This window comes from Patiria miniata, unplaced genomic scaffold (genome assembly GCF_015706575.1).
Source record: "Patiria miniata isolate m_02_andy unplaced genomic scaffold, ASM1570657v1 HiC_scaffold_2, whole genome shotgun sequence".
NCBI lineage: Eukaryota > Metazoa > Echinodermata > Asteroidea > Valvatida > Asterinidae > Patiria > Patiria miniata.
The window spans coordinates 18,880,331-18,898,187 of record NW_024037058.1 but is presented as its reverse complement, the minus strand read 5'-3'; the positions used below and the strand labels follow the sequence as shown (position 1 = coordinate 18,898,187).

Here is a 17,857-nt window from a genome sequence, read left to right as displayed (position 1 = left end):
TATTTACACAGGCCTACCGGACGGAACCAACTTGGTTTATATTGGCTTCCTATGCAGACAAACAAATCTATTAAAAACAATCTTTAATGACGTGAACTTCCTCTGAGCGGAAAAAGAAGTCGTTTCCTCGCGCCACGATCGACGTGCCTGGCGTGAAGTTGAACAGAACAACACTTAGAATTAGATTAATAGCTCATTGTATAATTGGCCTAAGTTGAACTTGAAAACTTGTCAATTTTTTTTTGTACCAAGGATAATGTGCATAAAAAAGGTTTGCCAATGCTGCATGTTGGAGTTTCACAACCAACCGGTTCTAAACACACTTCTTCTCAAGATTTTCCACACCGGTACAACTGTCACAACAAACCCTCAATAGTCCACCATGCAAAGTTTCAAAACTTACTTCTGTTGCGTTCGTTTTTAATGTTCCATTTTAGGCCCATACGTGCAAAGATGGTGTCCCATGCTCTTCAAAATACGTATTTTTTTTCTCCGAGCGAAAGTTCAATTTGTCCTCTGAAAAAGGGGGTTCCATTTTGCACATTAATGAACCCACCCTGCAAGAGTCGAATTATTGTCCGGCCTCAAATAATTCGAATTTTGCAAAGAAATAATTCAATAACTGAACGTCGGTGGGGTTTTTTTCGTTCGAAGTCTTATTTACAAGTTTAACAACTTTTATATTAGAAAATAGCAATTGAAAAAAAATATGTATTTTTCGTGTGGAAACTCGACATAGCAGGGGGAATATGCATCTTGAAGTTCATTATGGGGGCACTAACAGGTATGCACGACTTTTTCTCCCATTTCCAATCTCGACCTGTTTGTAATTAGGAGTTTTGCTCGCAATTTTGAATGCCTTTGTTTATAATGTAGACTAAACATCAAAGAAGTACATGGTACAAGTTGGTAAAGGCATAATGTTCCAGTTGGCGAAGGTATATGGTACCAGTTAATTGGCAAAGGTATGAGGAACCAGTGTGCGAAGGTATGATGTACCAGTTTGTAAAGGTATAAGGTACCGTTTGGCAAAGGTATGGGGTACTAGTTGGTAAAGGTATAAGGTACGTACCAGTAATTGTTGAAGCAGTTGGCAAAGGTGTACCAGTTGGCAAAGTTATGAGGTACCAGTTGGCAAAGGTATCGAGGTACCAGTTGGCAAAGGTATCGAGGTACCAGTAGGTAAATTAGGTACTAGTTGGCTTACCAGTTATTGAAGGCATGAGGCACCAGTTGGCAAAGGTATGAAGTATAGGCAAAGGTATGAGGTAGGGCTACTAGTTGGCAAAGGTATGAGGTAGAGGCCAAGGTATGAGGTACCAGTTTGCAAAAGTATGGGGTACCAGTTGTCAAATGTGTACCAGTTGGCAGAGGTATGAGGTACCAGTTGGCAAAGGTATGAGGTACCAGTTTGCAAAGGTACTAGTTCGCAAAGATATGAGGTACCACTTGGCAAAGGTATGCGTTACTGAAGGAATGAGTTGGTACCAGAGGGTAGGGTTACATGTAGATAAATGTGTGAGCCGATTTGAAATCCACACCCGATGGAATCACTTCACATTGATTTAACCCAAACTCCCAAGGCATTTTGTTTTAATTATCTTCCTGAAACTTCTAATGGCACATAGGGTACACTCGTATGGTTCATGTGAATGAAGTCATATTTAAAGTAACATTGATGGGTTGGCTGTGCCTTCCTCAATCCAAAAAAAAATCTGACAAAACTTCACGGGTGGTTTTTTGAGACTCAGGTTAGAATATTTAGGGATGTTTTTCTGACAAAAAGAGCCTGAGGTTTTTTTAACACAATTCCCTAAGATGAGTATCAACTAAAGGCAAAGTCGAGATGATGAATGTAATACAATCGTGTCTACATGTGAGATGTATTCTACTGTTAAATTTGTATTCCTTAACATGCTCAGTACTGGTCCATCACACATTTGTCTTCACTTAATCTTCAATATAACTGTTTGAAGTGTGGCTGAAGTATGCAATACATTTTTGACTACAAAGAATGACTGGTTCAGTGCGCTGCGATTCTTTGAAGGTCATACGAGTGGACTCTGTGTCTAACAACACTAAACAACCCTGTGTGTCATACGACATTAATAATAAAATGCTCCTTTTTTACAATTGTCCAATTAGACATTTCATCATGTTGCCTGTACATGTTCATCAACAAGGACTAAACGAGAGACTTCAACGGATCCAATTAAAGAATCTCTCTGTGGACGTTGCAAGGCAATGATTAAGTTGGGCAATCAGCAAACTGTCAACATCTGGTTACAAGGATTCCATTCTCCGTCTTTTTACTGAAAGAAAGCAAATCAAAAGAAACACTGCCTGCTCAAATGTGAGTCTAGAGATATGTTTTGATAATATTTACAGGCTTTCAAGCAGACCCAGGTGAAAAAAGTAGGAGAACAGTAGGATCAAAATTTAAACAAAATAACGAGACAAAAGTAGGGACTTTTGCAGGCTTTCAGGAGTAGTTTTCATTGATATTCATCCACGTCTACAGCATCATAAGCCTCATTTGGCATGTTCTGTACTCACAACACTTGTGCTCCATCCTCAACTAAGCTCTTGGAAGTACAGTTGCAGTACTCCTGCGCCCAAGCCGTACATTGTGTGAGTTACATAATGACAGTGTGTAACACTATTATGAACAATATTATTCGGAGTTGTGAGACAAAAAGTAGAAAAAATAAGGAATTTCAAGAAAAGGAAGAGGAGCATGGTAAAAAAAAACTAGGAAAAAGTTAAAGAGGTAGGGATACTTGAAAGCCTGTATTTACAACAGAATGTGCAAAAAATAAACTATTAATATTAATAGACACAGGAGGGGGAGCTACCACCCCTACCCCCTCCTGTTACATTGTCTTAGCCCATCCCCCCTCCCCCTGAACCCCATGTCTGCGTACAATTTTGGTTTCAGAATGCTCATATACAGATACCAGAGATTTGAAATGACATGCACGGGCCGACCTATAGGGCGCACAGTCTTCAAAATACGCGCGCAGTACGCTCTGAATCGCCAGTGTCATTTACGTGTTCCTCATGGCCAGGGGTTTAAGAACGCGCACGCGCCCATGGAGTCGAGGCCGCACCCCTGTCAACTCTTCAAAAAGAAGAGGCAAGATGTACATTTGACATAACGTTAAACTTTGGTGTCTGTCTTTTTTTTTTCTCTCACCAGTACTACGCTCGTTGTGTCCCTGTCGCCCGCTGTCTTTTCCTCCACTCCTGTGACCCCAGGATGTACCCCCATCTCTCCCATCTACGCCTCTTGGCTTCCTGTCGGCAGCTTGAGCTGACCTGCTTTGCTGGTTGGCTGACTGCCCAGTGATGTCATTTACTAAGGTCAGTCTCTGATTGCGATTGGCTGCCCTTCTGGGAGACATCCTGGGTCTGTGGTTGCGTGGGGAGGATCGAGGGGTGGTCCTCTGCTCAGCCACTCCATGTTGTTGCTGCTTGTTGGGGGCGGGGCTGGGGCTGATGCTCGGGGGCGGAGGCATCTGACGCGTGTCGGCTTCTGGGACGGGAACTTGTGAAGCGATCCAGAATTCAGGGTCATCTGGATGTCAACAGGGAGGTATTACGATTCATTAAAATTTGGGACTCCACTTTAATACGACATTTCATTGACATCATGAGATCACATTGACTCATGATACGTTTCAATATTCTGCAACAGAACAAGGATTTGTTATAAAAAAAAACACCAAACATTATTTACTATATGTACCAAGAAATCTGACATTTAAGGAATTCCTTCCTGTGAAAAAAAGCTAAATGGACGGACTGATCGACAATTTAATACAAATCATGCTCTCCAGCAGGATTCAAACCAGAGCCAAGTGGGAAATGTCAGTCTAACTTGGACATACATCTAGGACTTCTGTCCATAGGGAGTCAATTGGTTCATTGGATTATGAATTGGCTTTTTGTGGCCCACATTTGAAAAAAAGTGAGGGTGCTACTTTAATAGCAAATAATGTTTATAAAGAAAGCCTCTTTTTGCCCAAAACTTTGTCATTTAAAAAAAAAAAAAAAAATTGAGAGAAAAGGTGGATCAAGTCTTGACTCAAGCCCCCATAACATCTCATGGGATCTGGGTCGTTCTGTGAATTTAGGGTCCAAAAAGTGACATTTTTCCTGCCCTTGTTACCTTGGTACTTTGTAATTTGTCATTCATGTATCATTACCCAGTTTGCATCGGATGATGTGTTTAAATGCAAAGGTTTGGCGGTATTCGGAACGGATGACAGATAAACATGCAGGGAGCGAGGCCGGAAATATCTGTCAGGGACACGCTCGCAGCAAGGCAGGCCGGAAATATCAGGGTGTGCTACTGCAGATCAAAGCCTGAACCCGTCTGGGATCGAGGTTCGTGAAAAACAATCCCGCGCCTGGGTTCGGCGCGAACTGGTTAAGAATGACTTCAAAGGATTCTTTATTTGCAGGGTAGGTAGTTTCTATTCATAAACACTCTTGGTAGGACGACTGCATTAACGGAGTGCTAAAATTATAGATGTCAGATGTAACAGGGACAGCAAAAAAAAAAGAGAACCCCAAACTTACAGAATGATCCTTCTGCACACGTGACTTTGCATTTTTATAGCTCATTTTAATATGAAGATATTGAAGAACGTTATGAAGTTAAAGTGAAGAAACTCCATGCTTTGTTTAGTTTCGCTGAACTTACCATCCGCAAGAAGAATTTGTTCAATCTCGGTGAAGTGTGTCTGAGCGATGGCTGGTGAACGGACCTCGTTGGGGCCAGGGGTGGCACTTCCAGCAGTCGTCAGTAAAACTGTGTCCAAGGGAGTGGAAGTTGCCATGGGAAACAACGGATCTGAAAAGGAACAGAGACAACAAACATGACATGGGTTTCCTGAAAATTACAGCTTTCAAACTGTTGCTTCAGTATCTGAATTTGATTGAACTGCATAGTTCCTCCAATGCCTTCACAACTTTGAACATGGAAATTTTAACATAATATCCAACATCTGCAAACATAAAAAAAAAAAAAAAATTACTATGACATCCCTTACTTGACTGTAAGTGAATAATAGACTCAAGCATCCTGTGAAATCATGGCACATAGTGTTCTGTCATTTTCGAAAACGGTGGAATTTTTTAATCAACGCCCAACGATGGTCAGTCGACCACTGTAAAAAAAAAAAAAAAAACCTGACTTTTTTTTCAAATACAGCTTTTTCAAAATACATTTAAATCTAGTTTACAAGTTCTTCAAGACAGGGTTCCAAGCACTTTGTCATGTCTGTGAAAAACTAAAATTCCCCAAGTTTGCTGTTGCCTCGTGGTTAAGGGCATTGGATTCGTGATCTGTGGGTAAAGCTGCAGGTTGTGGGTTCAAGTCCAGCCGGGGTCATGGTGCGTGTGCCCTTGGGCAAGGCGCTTTGTCACTCATTGCTTCTCTCCACCCAGGAGTAAATGGGTACCTGTGAGGGCAGAGATAGTTGTGATTGAATAAGCTTGCTTGCGCCTAACAGGCTGCATTGAGCTGTATACTCCCCAGGGAGCTGAGATGGTATTTGGAATGTTAAATTGGCCCAATGATCAGGGGTATTAATAATAATACTGTAAGCGCTGTGATTTAGTTTACTAATTAGAGCGTTCTTAAATGCCGATTATTATTATCTTATTATATTTCCCTGAGAAATTTTCAAAACTCCAAGAGGTGGGGTAGCACAGCCAATTGTTATTGACACATACGCCCAACTGGTTCTGAGTCACTTTCGCTTCCGAGTCACTGTCAAATTCCCTGAGTTTTCCACAGACTTGACAAATGGAAACTCGTTTTCAAGGTTTTCCCTGATTTCCAGTGCGGCTGGGAACCCTGCAAGATTGAGATTGCAGCTAACTGATACAAGTTGCATGGTCAATCCAATCACCTTCTTCAGCATTTGGTACTCCTCCTTCAGTCCCTTCCTGAGGATCCCCAGGTCCCTGCTGCCTCAGGGAAGCCTCCGACATCCCTGCTGGATGCTGCGGCTGTGCCACTTGCTGCCCCTGCTGCTGCTGTTGCTGCTTGCGGAGAAGCTGCTCCCTAAACTCCCGCTGCTTCTGCTGCTGACGCAGCTTGCGTTGCTGCAGCAGCTGCTCAGGGGTAAGCTCAGCGGCAGATAGACTGCGAGTGATATTATGGAAGATCATCTGACATTCATTAACTGTTTCACCATATTTGTCCAAAAAAGTGTATGTGCATTCTTAGTGCATGCTACAGCTCAAAATAGATTTTTCTTGTACATTGTATATCTTTTTCTGACCAGGATATCTGTCATATTTCACCTTCTAATTAACAAACTTTGTCCAAAAGTGTACATGTGCATTCCCACATGTAGTGCATGTTACAGCTCAAAATAGATTGTGCTCGTTCATCTTTTTCTGACCAGGATTTTTGTCTTCTGGTCACTTTCTGGTCAAAGAACGCATACAATAAAGTTGGACACCAAAAAGTTGGACTTCAGAGAGAGAATCGAAGGCAGGCAAGATCTGTTACACAAGATAGATAGCTTAAACTGTTCCGCTATTTGTGCTTTTTTGTTGTTTATCTCATACTTGAGTTGATTTCGAAAGTTCGCACACAGGGTCCTTTTCATACAGTACTCCATTTAACTGCACAATCTTAACGGTGACCTGTGTCAGGTCCCTAGCCTAGACCACCACATAAATGGGTTTTTTTTTCATTGCTTTTGTCAAACAGTGGAAGTGATTGAAATGTATTGTATACCAGAGTTGTAATGACTCGAGTCAATGACTCGACTCGAGTCCGACTCGAGTCACATTTTTTGGCGACTCGACTCGACTCGAGTCCCGACGGGTAAATGACTCGACTCGACTCGAGTCACTGCGAGCAAATGACTCGACTCGACTCGAGTCCCTCATCAGAATGACTCGACTCGACTCGAGGAAGGCTAATAAGACTCGAGTCCCAAAATAAAAGCAAAACTTACTTGCGAAAAATATTTGCAATGACTTACGCTGCGCCGTTCGCGTTGCCAGTTTTTGTTCACGTCACGTTAATGTTCGCGAATAATGTACGTTTATATACAGCGGCAGTCTGTTTCCTTCCTCCATAATGAAACAACAAACATACACCGTGTCGCGGACTCCCGACACCTTGTGGTTCTATAGCATGTAATGCTAAACCCGGAACCAGACTTAAAACGCATTTCTCAATCCGTGGTTTCATCATTGGTTTCGGGCGATTTTGAAGTTCTTGGTGGAACGCTGGCTAAATTCATGTCCCGATTTCACACACAAAAATGGATACGGACGGGCCCACCTTTAAATAATCAGAAACAGTTTTGTATAATGCAATTAGGTTTTAACGTTGTCAGCGATCAGCGAACAACAAAATCTAGACCCGAACCCAAACCAGTTATAAGACCGAAGTTTCACATCTTCTTTTCTGTGACGTGAGCTAGCAATGGAAACTGTTGGTTGGGTACCATACAGCATACTTTATGTCTTTGGATTTCCGTAATAGACTGGTGCCTTGTATTCTTTCTCTCTTGTGTTTGTTGCTTTTTATTGTAATTTAGTGTTCAAATATTTGTGACTCGAATCGACTCGAGCTAAATACTTGACTCGACTCGACTCGACTCGACCACACTCTGTGACTCGACTCGACTCGACTCGACCTTGTTGACCTAATGACTCGACTCGACTGGAGTCACTTCTTTAAAATGACTCGACTCGACTCGAGTCACAAAAATCAGTGACTCGTTACAACTCTGTTGTATACCCATCAGAAGGCACTGGCAGACCAGCAAGGGCAGACATCACTTCTTCTGGAGAGAGGTGATGACCATCTGTCATCAAAGCATCCTGGTCCACTACTTCCATATCAACATTCTCTTCATTTTGGCACATCAGGTTAAGTTGTTTCTCCTCAACCTTTCGTGGACCCAAAGCACCATGGGAGCCCGGTACTGGCAAAGTATCAGTCCTGTCTTGGACTTGCTTGAAGGACTGATGATTTGCTGAAGGATCTGGAATCTCTCTGTTGGGCTTAGAGGGTTGATGGGCATGTGGCTTGGCCGCGGTGAATTTAGTTTTGGGACTGGGTGGTCGGACGGCGACACTTGGATGGGTTGGGGAAGGAGTTGCGTCTTGATTCTGTTTGCCATCCTGGTGCCTGCCTGTCGGAACTGGATGCTGAGTTTGTCTGTGGAGCACTGGCGGCACAGAAGCAGGGGTGACACATTTTGGAGTTGGGGCCTGAGTCGGGCAAGGCCTCCGATTGGGGGTTACAAATTCCGCAGTGGTGTGATTGTTTGTGGCGTTGCAGCTACTGGTCTGGACTCGGGATAGGACTGCCTCCGCAGTTGGTTTGCCGGCTGTTTGGCGGCAGGGCTTCTCTCCTGGGCCCTGGAGATTCCCCGGAGACCGCTGGTGCTTAGTTTGGGATTGATAGCGAGCTTGGAGGATCTTTGGGTCCACTGTACTTCTCTTCATGTCAGTTACATTAAGTATCTCTTCCGGCTGTCCGTGAATAAGAGCAAAAAAACACAAAGCCAATGAGGTAAAATGTAATTGACTTTTATACAAAACCAACTAAGCCCAGTTAAAAATTGGTTAAATTGATGGTAAATTACAAACAATAGAGGACCTTAAACTTTGACACTGAATTTTCTCGAAATGCGTTTTTTCAAGTTACACCCTTTACCCTTGAGGGGGCTGAGTGGTTTAAATGCCACCTAAGAAAGTTAACTGAACAGTATCAAAATATACAAAATGTTTCAGAGTTCTGTTGGTAAATGGCAAAACCCTGTATTAAAACTTGCAGATCAACTAACATCCTCTAATTAGAAGAGCTTAATGTGTTGCACTTACTGGTTTGGGCGCCCTCCCGATGCATCTGAGGTATCCTTTATCATTGAGGCAGTTCCCAAGACCATTGCCAAAACTCCTACAAGACATAATAATAATACCGGAGTCTTATATAGTGCACGTATCTTCCAACAATTAGGTACTCAAGGCGCTGGTAATTATGTCTATTTTTAAAGACAGGTAAATGAAGTTTATGAGAAATATGAGACCCATTATGTAGCATCTTATAAGGGTTTACAAGGTGCTGCGGCGCATATTGCAGCCACCATGCCAGAAACACCAGGCCAAACCCCTTCTCTTAGCAATAAGTGTTACTGGGTTCTTTAACGTGCATTACACAACGCACGGGACCTACAGCTTTACATCCCATCCGAAGGACGAAGCAATAATGGTAAAGTGCCTTGCTCAAGAGCACAAGCACCATGTTCCCCGTCAGGATTCGAACCCATGTACCACGGCACACAAGTCAAAACCGTAACCATCGGACTACAGCATACAGGTACAATAATGTAGATTTTAACATGGTTTGATTTTAACATGGTTTGATTTGCATGAAATGCTGTAACCACTGATCAAAAGAGCTCAAAATTTCACGTGGCTTATCACAAAACACACTGCAAAATCTACATTGGTCATTAGCTTCAAACTTTCGTAAATGGTCATTTGTCTGCTTGTTGCAAATTAAAAGGTCAATGACATAAATTTTTATTAGGAACATATTTTGTGCAACTTTCTACTCCTCATAAATGTATAAAAACTATTTGACATCCCTTTTTGGTTAATGTTATTCAAAAGTGCGCTTCTCTACACATTTAAAAAAAAATTCATGCTTTTCCAGACAATAGAGGGTGCTGTTGCTGTGACGTTATTTCAAGAAGACACTGTTCAGTTTAGGGGTTTTCTGTTCAAATTGTCAACCCAAAAATGTGCTCATTGAAAACATTTGTGAGAAAAGTTTGCTTATTGGCTTTAATACTGCCATGTAGTGACACAACAACGAATCACCAAAGAAAAGAAAAACAGCAAAATATCTAAAACTCTGGCAGCTCTTTGTGCTGAAATAGCTGTAACATTGAGGTTTCTGCCTGAAATGACATCATACCTTTGCTCATGAATATGTAAATTTGCATTAGCACGAAAACAAAAAAAGGCACCAAAATACCCTTGAAAATGGCAAAACGAAAATTGCAAACAAGGTCAAATAGGACACAAAGGTGTATTTTCAAGGAATGCATTGCAAAACTTACACTGCGTGGGACCTTCAACTTATGTATTTGTCAAGATTGAGATTGGGGGTTTGACCAGGGTTGCTGAGGGCACCAGAGCAACGTAGGGTCTATTGTGTATGTTCCTATTTGCCTTAAAACCAACATTTATTTTTGTTCTATACAAACTTTTAGCGAAAACACCTTTATGGGAAAACCTAAGGAATTCCAGATTTTAAAAGGGATTGTTACAAAATCCTGAAATCAGGAAGAATCTTGGGAGGAAAAGCAGCCTACTGAAATATTATCTAAAAGCTTACCGCGGTACTTGGATTAAAGATTGTACTGTATAAACACCCATGAAATTATTTTGCCTGACCTGCTGTCATTCAGATTTTCAACGATCTGTCAATTGACTGATTTTTGGAACTTTGAAGAAAACAGTTTTCGTGATTAAACAGGTGTGCATGAATTTTCACTGTTTTCTCGAAAAGTGTATTAGGCCCAAAAAAATAAGTCTCCGGTTTCTGGTATGGAGCTTGTCCAAAAAGTGGTGCGGCGACGCGGCTTTTTTTTTTTTACCTAACTTTTTTGCTTCAAATGTCGGCTGATGACTGCAAATGGTGCCCGACTAAACTTAGTGCAAATATATGGGAGTCCAGAGAGGCCACATGAAGCTTATTCTCGATCATAACCCAATCTAAAAACACGTTAAAATTGTGCAGTAGCAGGATTCCAATCAAACCAGTGAGTTTGGCGGTTTTGAGACATCATCTTTCATTGAAAAAAAAACTTTTTCCTTTTGCCGACGCGCATGGCTACGGCGACGCGCGCGCATACCAAAACCGGAGACTTTTTTTTTTGGCCTTATCCATTAAGCTAAGGTTTTAAACATTCTTCTTTGGATTTTGAGTGGGGAGAACAGACTTTAATGAGAACAGACGTATTGGTCTTACTTGAGAGCTCTCTTGAGGCCGTCCGTCACCGCTTCCTTCCTAGCTTTCTCAATGGACAGAGCCTTGGAACGCATCCCTTCACTGACGCCATAGCCGATGTCTTCATGAAATACACCATCCTAAGTAGAGAGAAGAACACTAGGGCTGTGTCGAATATTCGAATATCCGATCATCCATTGAATATCCATAAAGCATTTTTCAATTTGGGTATTAACAACATGTAAGCAGTCAAGAGGAGAGTGAGGAAAAGTATCCGTGATGTTTTTTAAATCCAATAAGTTGCATGATTTTATTGTTAGTCAAATGCCTCATTTTTGCCGGCAGTCACGTTACTCGCGTGATTTGAAAGCTTATCCACAGAGCGTATTGCTCTAATTTTCATCATGTTGAATATGGAGATAGTATTTCTTGTTTACATCAAAAATGACAAGCAAAGAATAGTTGAGACTTTACCAAATAAGTTATAAAATGACTTCATGGACAATCATGGTAACTTTTTTTCTCGTACAGCAGTGTCCCTTGGAAAGATGTACCCACAAGAAAAATAAAATGCTTTTTTGGTTTCAAAAGTTATCACAGCACATCTGTTTTGTCATATACTAGTACCTTGAGCTGAACCTTGACAAAAGCACTCACACCGACGAAGTACTTGGCTCCAGCCTGCTCCACGAAATCTGTAAGTTATAGTCCAAAACATTCAAAGTCTTGGTGAATAAAGAAAACTTCCTGGGTCCGGACGAAAACTTACGTATTGTGATATGTATTGTATCGTGAACAATTCGGGCGATTCACAATGCAGTGCGCCACCAAGAGTTTGCCATGGAGAGTTAATTTTTCAATTTTACAGTCGACAAAACATGGCCCATTTGAACGAGTGTCAGTAGACAACTTTAGCTAATTTGTTATAGATTGGAGCATAGCGTTCTGCTGCCTTACAAAAAACACCATATTGATAAAAAGAAAAGGGCAAACGTGTACTCGAATCATACGCTTACGAAACTACTGACTGGAAAAACTAATAAATTCAAACGTCCCTCGCTGCAAATTTGTCGACCATCTCCAAAAGTGCACTGGGAATAATTAACTATGTGGCAAACTCTTGGTGGCACACTGCATTGTGAATCGCCCTGAATTGCAGCCTTACACCTTTATACCCGAGTATGATCGCTGTTGTGCACTCATGGTACTCTATGGAGAGACTGTAGGTTTGTGCTCATTGCAGAAAATATGTGCACGCACATGGTGTGTCCGAGGGCCAATTTCACGGCGCTGCTAAGCACAAAAATTTGCTTAGCACAAAAAAAGTCCGGCTTATAAAAGCAGGTTACCAGCCAAACTCCATGTGATTTTCATGCTACGCAAACAACAGCTGAATACTGATCACGAGCAATATACATCACGTGGAGTTTTGGCAGGTAACCTGCTTTTATAAGCCAGACTTTTTTTTGTGCTAAGCAAATTTTTGTGCTTAGCAGCGCCGTGTCATGATGCTGCTAAGCAAATGATTAAGGGAATCAATGTGTGCCTGGGAGGTTTTAATCATTCTGTTTAAGATTTCTTGGAGTCTGGGTGCTGATAATTATTTGGCAAGGGTAATTACCAGCTCCCAGACTTCAAGCAGTCTTAAACAGAGTGATTAATTAATACCGACCTAGCACATATTTATTCCTTTTCATAAATACCTTTTCAGTATAAAAATACCCAAAACTTTTTGCTAAAACCCACCCGACTTTGTTCAACAAGTTCACTTTATGGTTTTTTGAAAAACCTCTCTAGCTTAAAAATGGAGTGTCCAGTACGGGAGTAAGATGCAAACAACTCTCTTTATGGAGATTGGTGCGCGCGATGACGCGCAGAATGCAAATGGGGCGTTGCGGTAGTATTACACATGCCGATGTGAGGATTGTTGAATGTTCAACCAACAGAACTTTAAAACAGAACAGAACTTTAAAACAGGGTTTGTGTTCAAAATGCCGTAACTTGAAAAGTACATGAGTGATCTGAATGATTCTTGTACTAAAAGAAAACTCATTGATTGGGCTTTCTTATCCTAGATTTTGAAAGTGCTACGGCAAAACTTCATCCAAAAATTAGTCCTGCCATTTGGGATGCAGTTTTTTTACCCCTCCCTGTGTACTGTAATAAGGAGTCCATAGGCATATTTTTGTCATATGTTGCTCCATACTGAAATTCGAAATTTGAAATTTTATATTTTACAAATCTGGAGGACATTGTAAAAATGGGGATATCGTTCTCATACCGATGTTTTGATGAGTGACCGAATGTGACCAGCCGTTGAAACCAAACGTCTCGTTGGCCAGAGATATCAGACGCCATCCCTCAATGTAGGCAAGCTGTCAAAAGAAACATACAAGAAAAATAAAAATACAATGGAATATCGCTTCTTCTGTCATTGCAATCAAACACAAAGTAAAGCATCTGATCAAGTCATTTTTAATTACATTATGCTTAGATATTCAAAAGAATAAATATGATTTAGTGCTTAGGATAAAAGTTAAACAAGTATATCCCCTTAAAGTTATAGTCAATCATTTGTAATTTGTGCATTTTGTTCGTTTGAAGCAACAATAGTGCTCAAAATCTAAAGGGTGCTGAACACAGGCATGCAACTGGGTATTCACACAAAAAGAGGAAATTCAAATCTTTCCAAGACTTTGTACAGTGTTTTTCTATTTTCAATGGCACACATGGAAGTATAAAAAGAGGAAATCAGCTGATCCGAGGAAAAGTTGCATGCCTGTGAACAACTAACCTGATGAAGTTTCAGCTCAGCTTTAGCTGTATATTTCGAGAAAAACAACATTCTAGGATATCTCGATTCAAATCAAAAGTTGCTGAATCATTCATGTTTTGAATTGGGCCTGTATTCAGCGTCCGAGACACGTTCTCACTGGGCCGATTCCAGCTAGGCGATGTCGCGCACTGATCCGACGAATTATAGCAACCACGCGCGCGTGTGCGTCATGCCAATGCTTGCGAACTTCTAATTTGAATTTGAATTTCCTACGGTGCGTCTAAGAAGCACCGTTGGAAAGGCCTTCTTTTGTTGATTTCTTCAAAATGACAGCTTGCCAGAAAGAATAATTTCACAGGGAGTTTAGTCCCCTTACTATCTTTCAACCAATGTTTTTCAACAATAATTACGCCAGTTACTTTTTGGATAGCTGCAAATGATGGACTATAGCTTTAATGGTTACAAAAGGGAGAGCTGGTGAGACCACTGGGAGTGACATTTGAATGCAGAACCTGATGCGCATGCAAAGACACTACGATGGCACTACGATTTTGTTCACATGCAGAATAAAATCGTGCATTCAGAATACTTGGTACTTGGTTGGTTCTTCTCCTAAGGACTTCCACAAGGGAGTATAAGTAGGAGGCCAGAAACACTGGGGCAAACCCCTTCTCTTAGCGATAAGTGTTACTGGGTTCTTTTACGTGCTTTAGGCCTTATACAACACACGGGACCTCCGGCTTAACGTCCCATCCAAAGGACGAAGCAATAATGGTTAAGTGCCTTGCTCAAGGGCACAAGTGTCCGGACCCGGGCTCAAACCCACGCCACTGTTGCCTCTGAAACACCAGAGCATGAGTCCGGTGCTCTTAACCGCTAGGCCATGACACTCCATAGCTTGTTTAACGCTTTTGATACTCCAGTGTACGGGACACACCGTGTGCACACACCATAGCCTACAAGTTTAGGCCCATACAGGGTCAAGTACGCGCGACTAATGTTATTCTGAATGCGCACAAAGCCATAGCACTTGGCGTGAGCATCGGGCGTTGTCGGCAATGTGTTCAAATGTCTCTCCCAGCTAGTGGTCTCCCCCAACTCTCCCTTTCTTACCGTTGAGGGGGCACTTGTGCACAGAGCCCATAGGCCTAACCACTACACACACACGCTGTGTGTCCTTCCAACTGCAGCATTCGAAAGTGGTCACAAAGCACATGTACCTACCAGGGTGACCGTAAGGTCAGAGCCAAATTCTGCTAAATGCACATCAAAAACCTGTTAGATTTATCAAAAATCTGCCAAATTCCCCAGAATTGCTCAAAATACACTAGAAACACTTGGTAGTATTGCCTTAATTTAGATTCAAATTACATAATAAACATAATAAACATTCTTTTTTTCATACATAATAAACAATCTAGTCACATAAAGATGTTGTGAAATTATTGGTACATTTTGGGCAAAACGCAGATCCGGCCACGACGAAGTCCGTTTCCCAGTGAACCTCAGCACCTAGACCAGCCAACCTGTCCCATTATGCAAGGGTTTGTTTTAAAGGATTGAAGCTTTTTTAAACAAATGTACACTTTTTTTTTCAAATTTGCTGTTTTTTCTGTCAAATAACCATTTTTGCAGAATTCTGCTGGAAATCTGCCCAAAAAAGTCCATTCTGTCAAATTTTCTGTCAAACTCGTTTTTTTAACAAAAATTCTGTCAAAGTTAGCCGAAAATCAGCTAAAACGGTCACCATGGTACATGTATCTACTGTTCCTGCAGAGAAAGTCCAAACTAAACAGCAAGATCGACCGACATGTACCTTTTGTCCTCCAGCTCCTGACCTTTGACTGATGAACTCTGGCCCCAACTTCTGTCGGAGGGCTGCTTGTACGGCAGCATGTTCCTCCTGACTAAATTCAACCTGAGGTGCACAGAAAAATCAATGAGATTTCATTTTTCTGAGTTGTGGGAATTTCAAGAAATAAAATAGGAAAAAAGCACAATGTTATCAATTAATTTTCCCTTTCTCTAACAAAACAAATGGGTAAATAATTATTCATGTCTGGCATGTTGAAACAGCGATTACTCGTACGCATGTTCCATGTTGCCGCTTTGTGCAAAGCAGAATCGGAACTGTATTTTGCCCGTGTGTCACGTCAGGCCGTCTGACTTTTCTGGTCACGATCATGGGGCCAGAACACGGCTGTGACCTCGTGTGGTGAACCGGAAAAGAAAACCATAACTTTTTTTGTAATAAGAGATACATGTACACATCTGATTTGAAAATCAACTTGTTGTGATATTAAAAATTTTGTTCGGTTTTCATAATTTGACAAAAAATGACTAAATGTTTCACTGGATCAGTGGATTTTGCCAATTAGCAGAGGCTAAATTGTTATATTTCCAAAACGCAAGCTTGTATAAAAATAATTTAAAATTAGTTTTATTTATTAGTTGGACAATGGTGGAGTTGACTTTTCCAGTTGAACGCACAACGGTCGAGTTGGACAACAGAGGAGTTACTCAGTTAGTAAACGGTCGAGTTGACTTGTACAGTTGAACGCACAACGGTCGAGTTGGTTCAACGGTCGAGTTGGTAAAGGGGCGAGTTGCTCCGAGTCGAGTTGGCAAATGGTCGAGTTAAGCTGACACTGCTAGCTGATAACCACAAGAAGAAAGGTCTGGGAACCAGACTAGGCCTACAACTTCAAGAACAACATTTTTTTCCTTGTTTTTTCCAGCATCTAAAAACTTTAACACAGGTCTATTCCTTCCTCCATGTGTAACAAATAATTAACCATAAAATAAAGCCCCCAAAATTTGGATTTGGGCCAAATCCATCTATTTCTGACACTTACACTACAGAAAAAAGCAAATGTTGTACTTGTACATTATGAAAGGCAAACCAAGCATCAAGTACACTTGAGCTGAGCTGAGCTGAGATGAGCTGAGATGCATGCGTTCAGTTAAAAAAAAATAGCCTGCCTGATAAGGACAGCCGCCAAGTTGAATAAGAAACTACAGGCGCTGGTATTCAGTGGTATAACTTAATTATAAGTACTAAGTAATAACGGTTACACCTCTATGTTCCGACACTCCTATGTTCCGACTGCACATATTCCTATTCCTAACCCTAACCCTAACCGGGAGTAACACAATCTAGGTTGTCGGAACATAGGGGTGTCGGAACATAGAGCAGTCACCGTAATAACTAGGCCTACATGTATTACAATCGCATTCGCATGATGACCGATCCGATATTTATGATTATGAACGTAAACCGATTGGGATTGGCGAAAAAAAATCAAACAAACAGCCAAAGATCAAACCTGTCCAAAACAAGCACTTCGTTGACTCTGATTCTGGACAGTTGACATGATCACAGAATCTGGTCCATACACAATCACATCCTTGGTATAAACATTATGTGTCAAAACTGCCGAATGAATGAGTACCGGACGTTTGAAAGGTACGCCAAAACGAGAAAATTATACGCTAAAATTGTCAATAGAGGTCGCCCTAACAAACTAGCGGTCGACGTCTGAGCTGCATATGCGCGCATTAAGAAAAATAGCATACTCCGCCAAGTTGAATAAGAAACTACAGGCGCTGTAGGATCTTTGTATAATATTGGTATGGTATAAGTACTCAACAAATTAGAAGAATTTCTTTTAGTTGTGTTAAAACTCTAAGTGCACGCCAAGATTCACGTCGAACTTCAGTGCAAATCAATTAACCGTGCATTTATTTACCCGAGATGAAATTTAAAATGACATACTTTTAAATTTATACCAAAAAAGTTGACTGGAAGATTTTCCTCCTATCTTAAAAAAACTAAGGCAGCTAACTTGCATTTCCGCATCTTTTGGAGTCCTGTACTCTCTTTTCAAGGCATGACTCTTTATAAGAAGTGAGGGCCAGGTTAATTAGGGACTCAAAGTTGCTTTTTTTTCCTTTGCCTCGAACTATTAATGATTCTATCAGGGACAGATTTTGACGTATGACCGATCATGGGCCCGCGCTTGTGCCCGTGATGTACCGTTGCCCTATTAAAAACCAACCAAAAAACTAATTAATAA

The 17,857-nt window shown here is 41.2% G+C and overlaps 1 protein-coding gene across 1 annotated transcript; it reads right to left on the bottom strand.

The window, feature by feature from the left end:
- Positions 1–1,560: 1,560 nt before the first annotated feature.
- Positions 1,561–17,291, bottom strand: LOC119726776 (DNA repair and recombination protein RAD52-like). The gene is made up of 11 exons (XM_038198626.1): positions 17,108–17,291; positions 15,598–15,699; positions 13,287–13,380; positions 11,633–11,700; positions 11,027–11,145; positions 8,869–8,944; positions 7,778–8,517; positions 5,922–6,157; positions 4,709–4,858; positions 3,197–3,577; positions 1,561–2,312 (listed from the first exon to the last, which is right to left on the bottom strand). The coding sequence occupies exons 1-11, from the start codon at positions 17,153–17,155 to the stop codon at positions 2,284–2,286; spliced, it is 2,043 nt and encodes a 680-aa protein (XP_038054554.1). The 5' UTR covers positions 17,156–17,291; the 3' UTR covers positions 1,561–2,283.
- Positions 17,292–17,857: the final 566 nt, after the last annotated feature.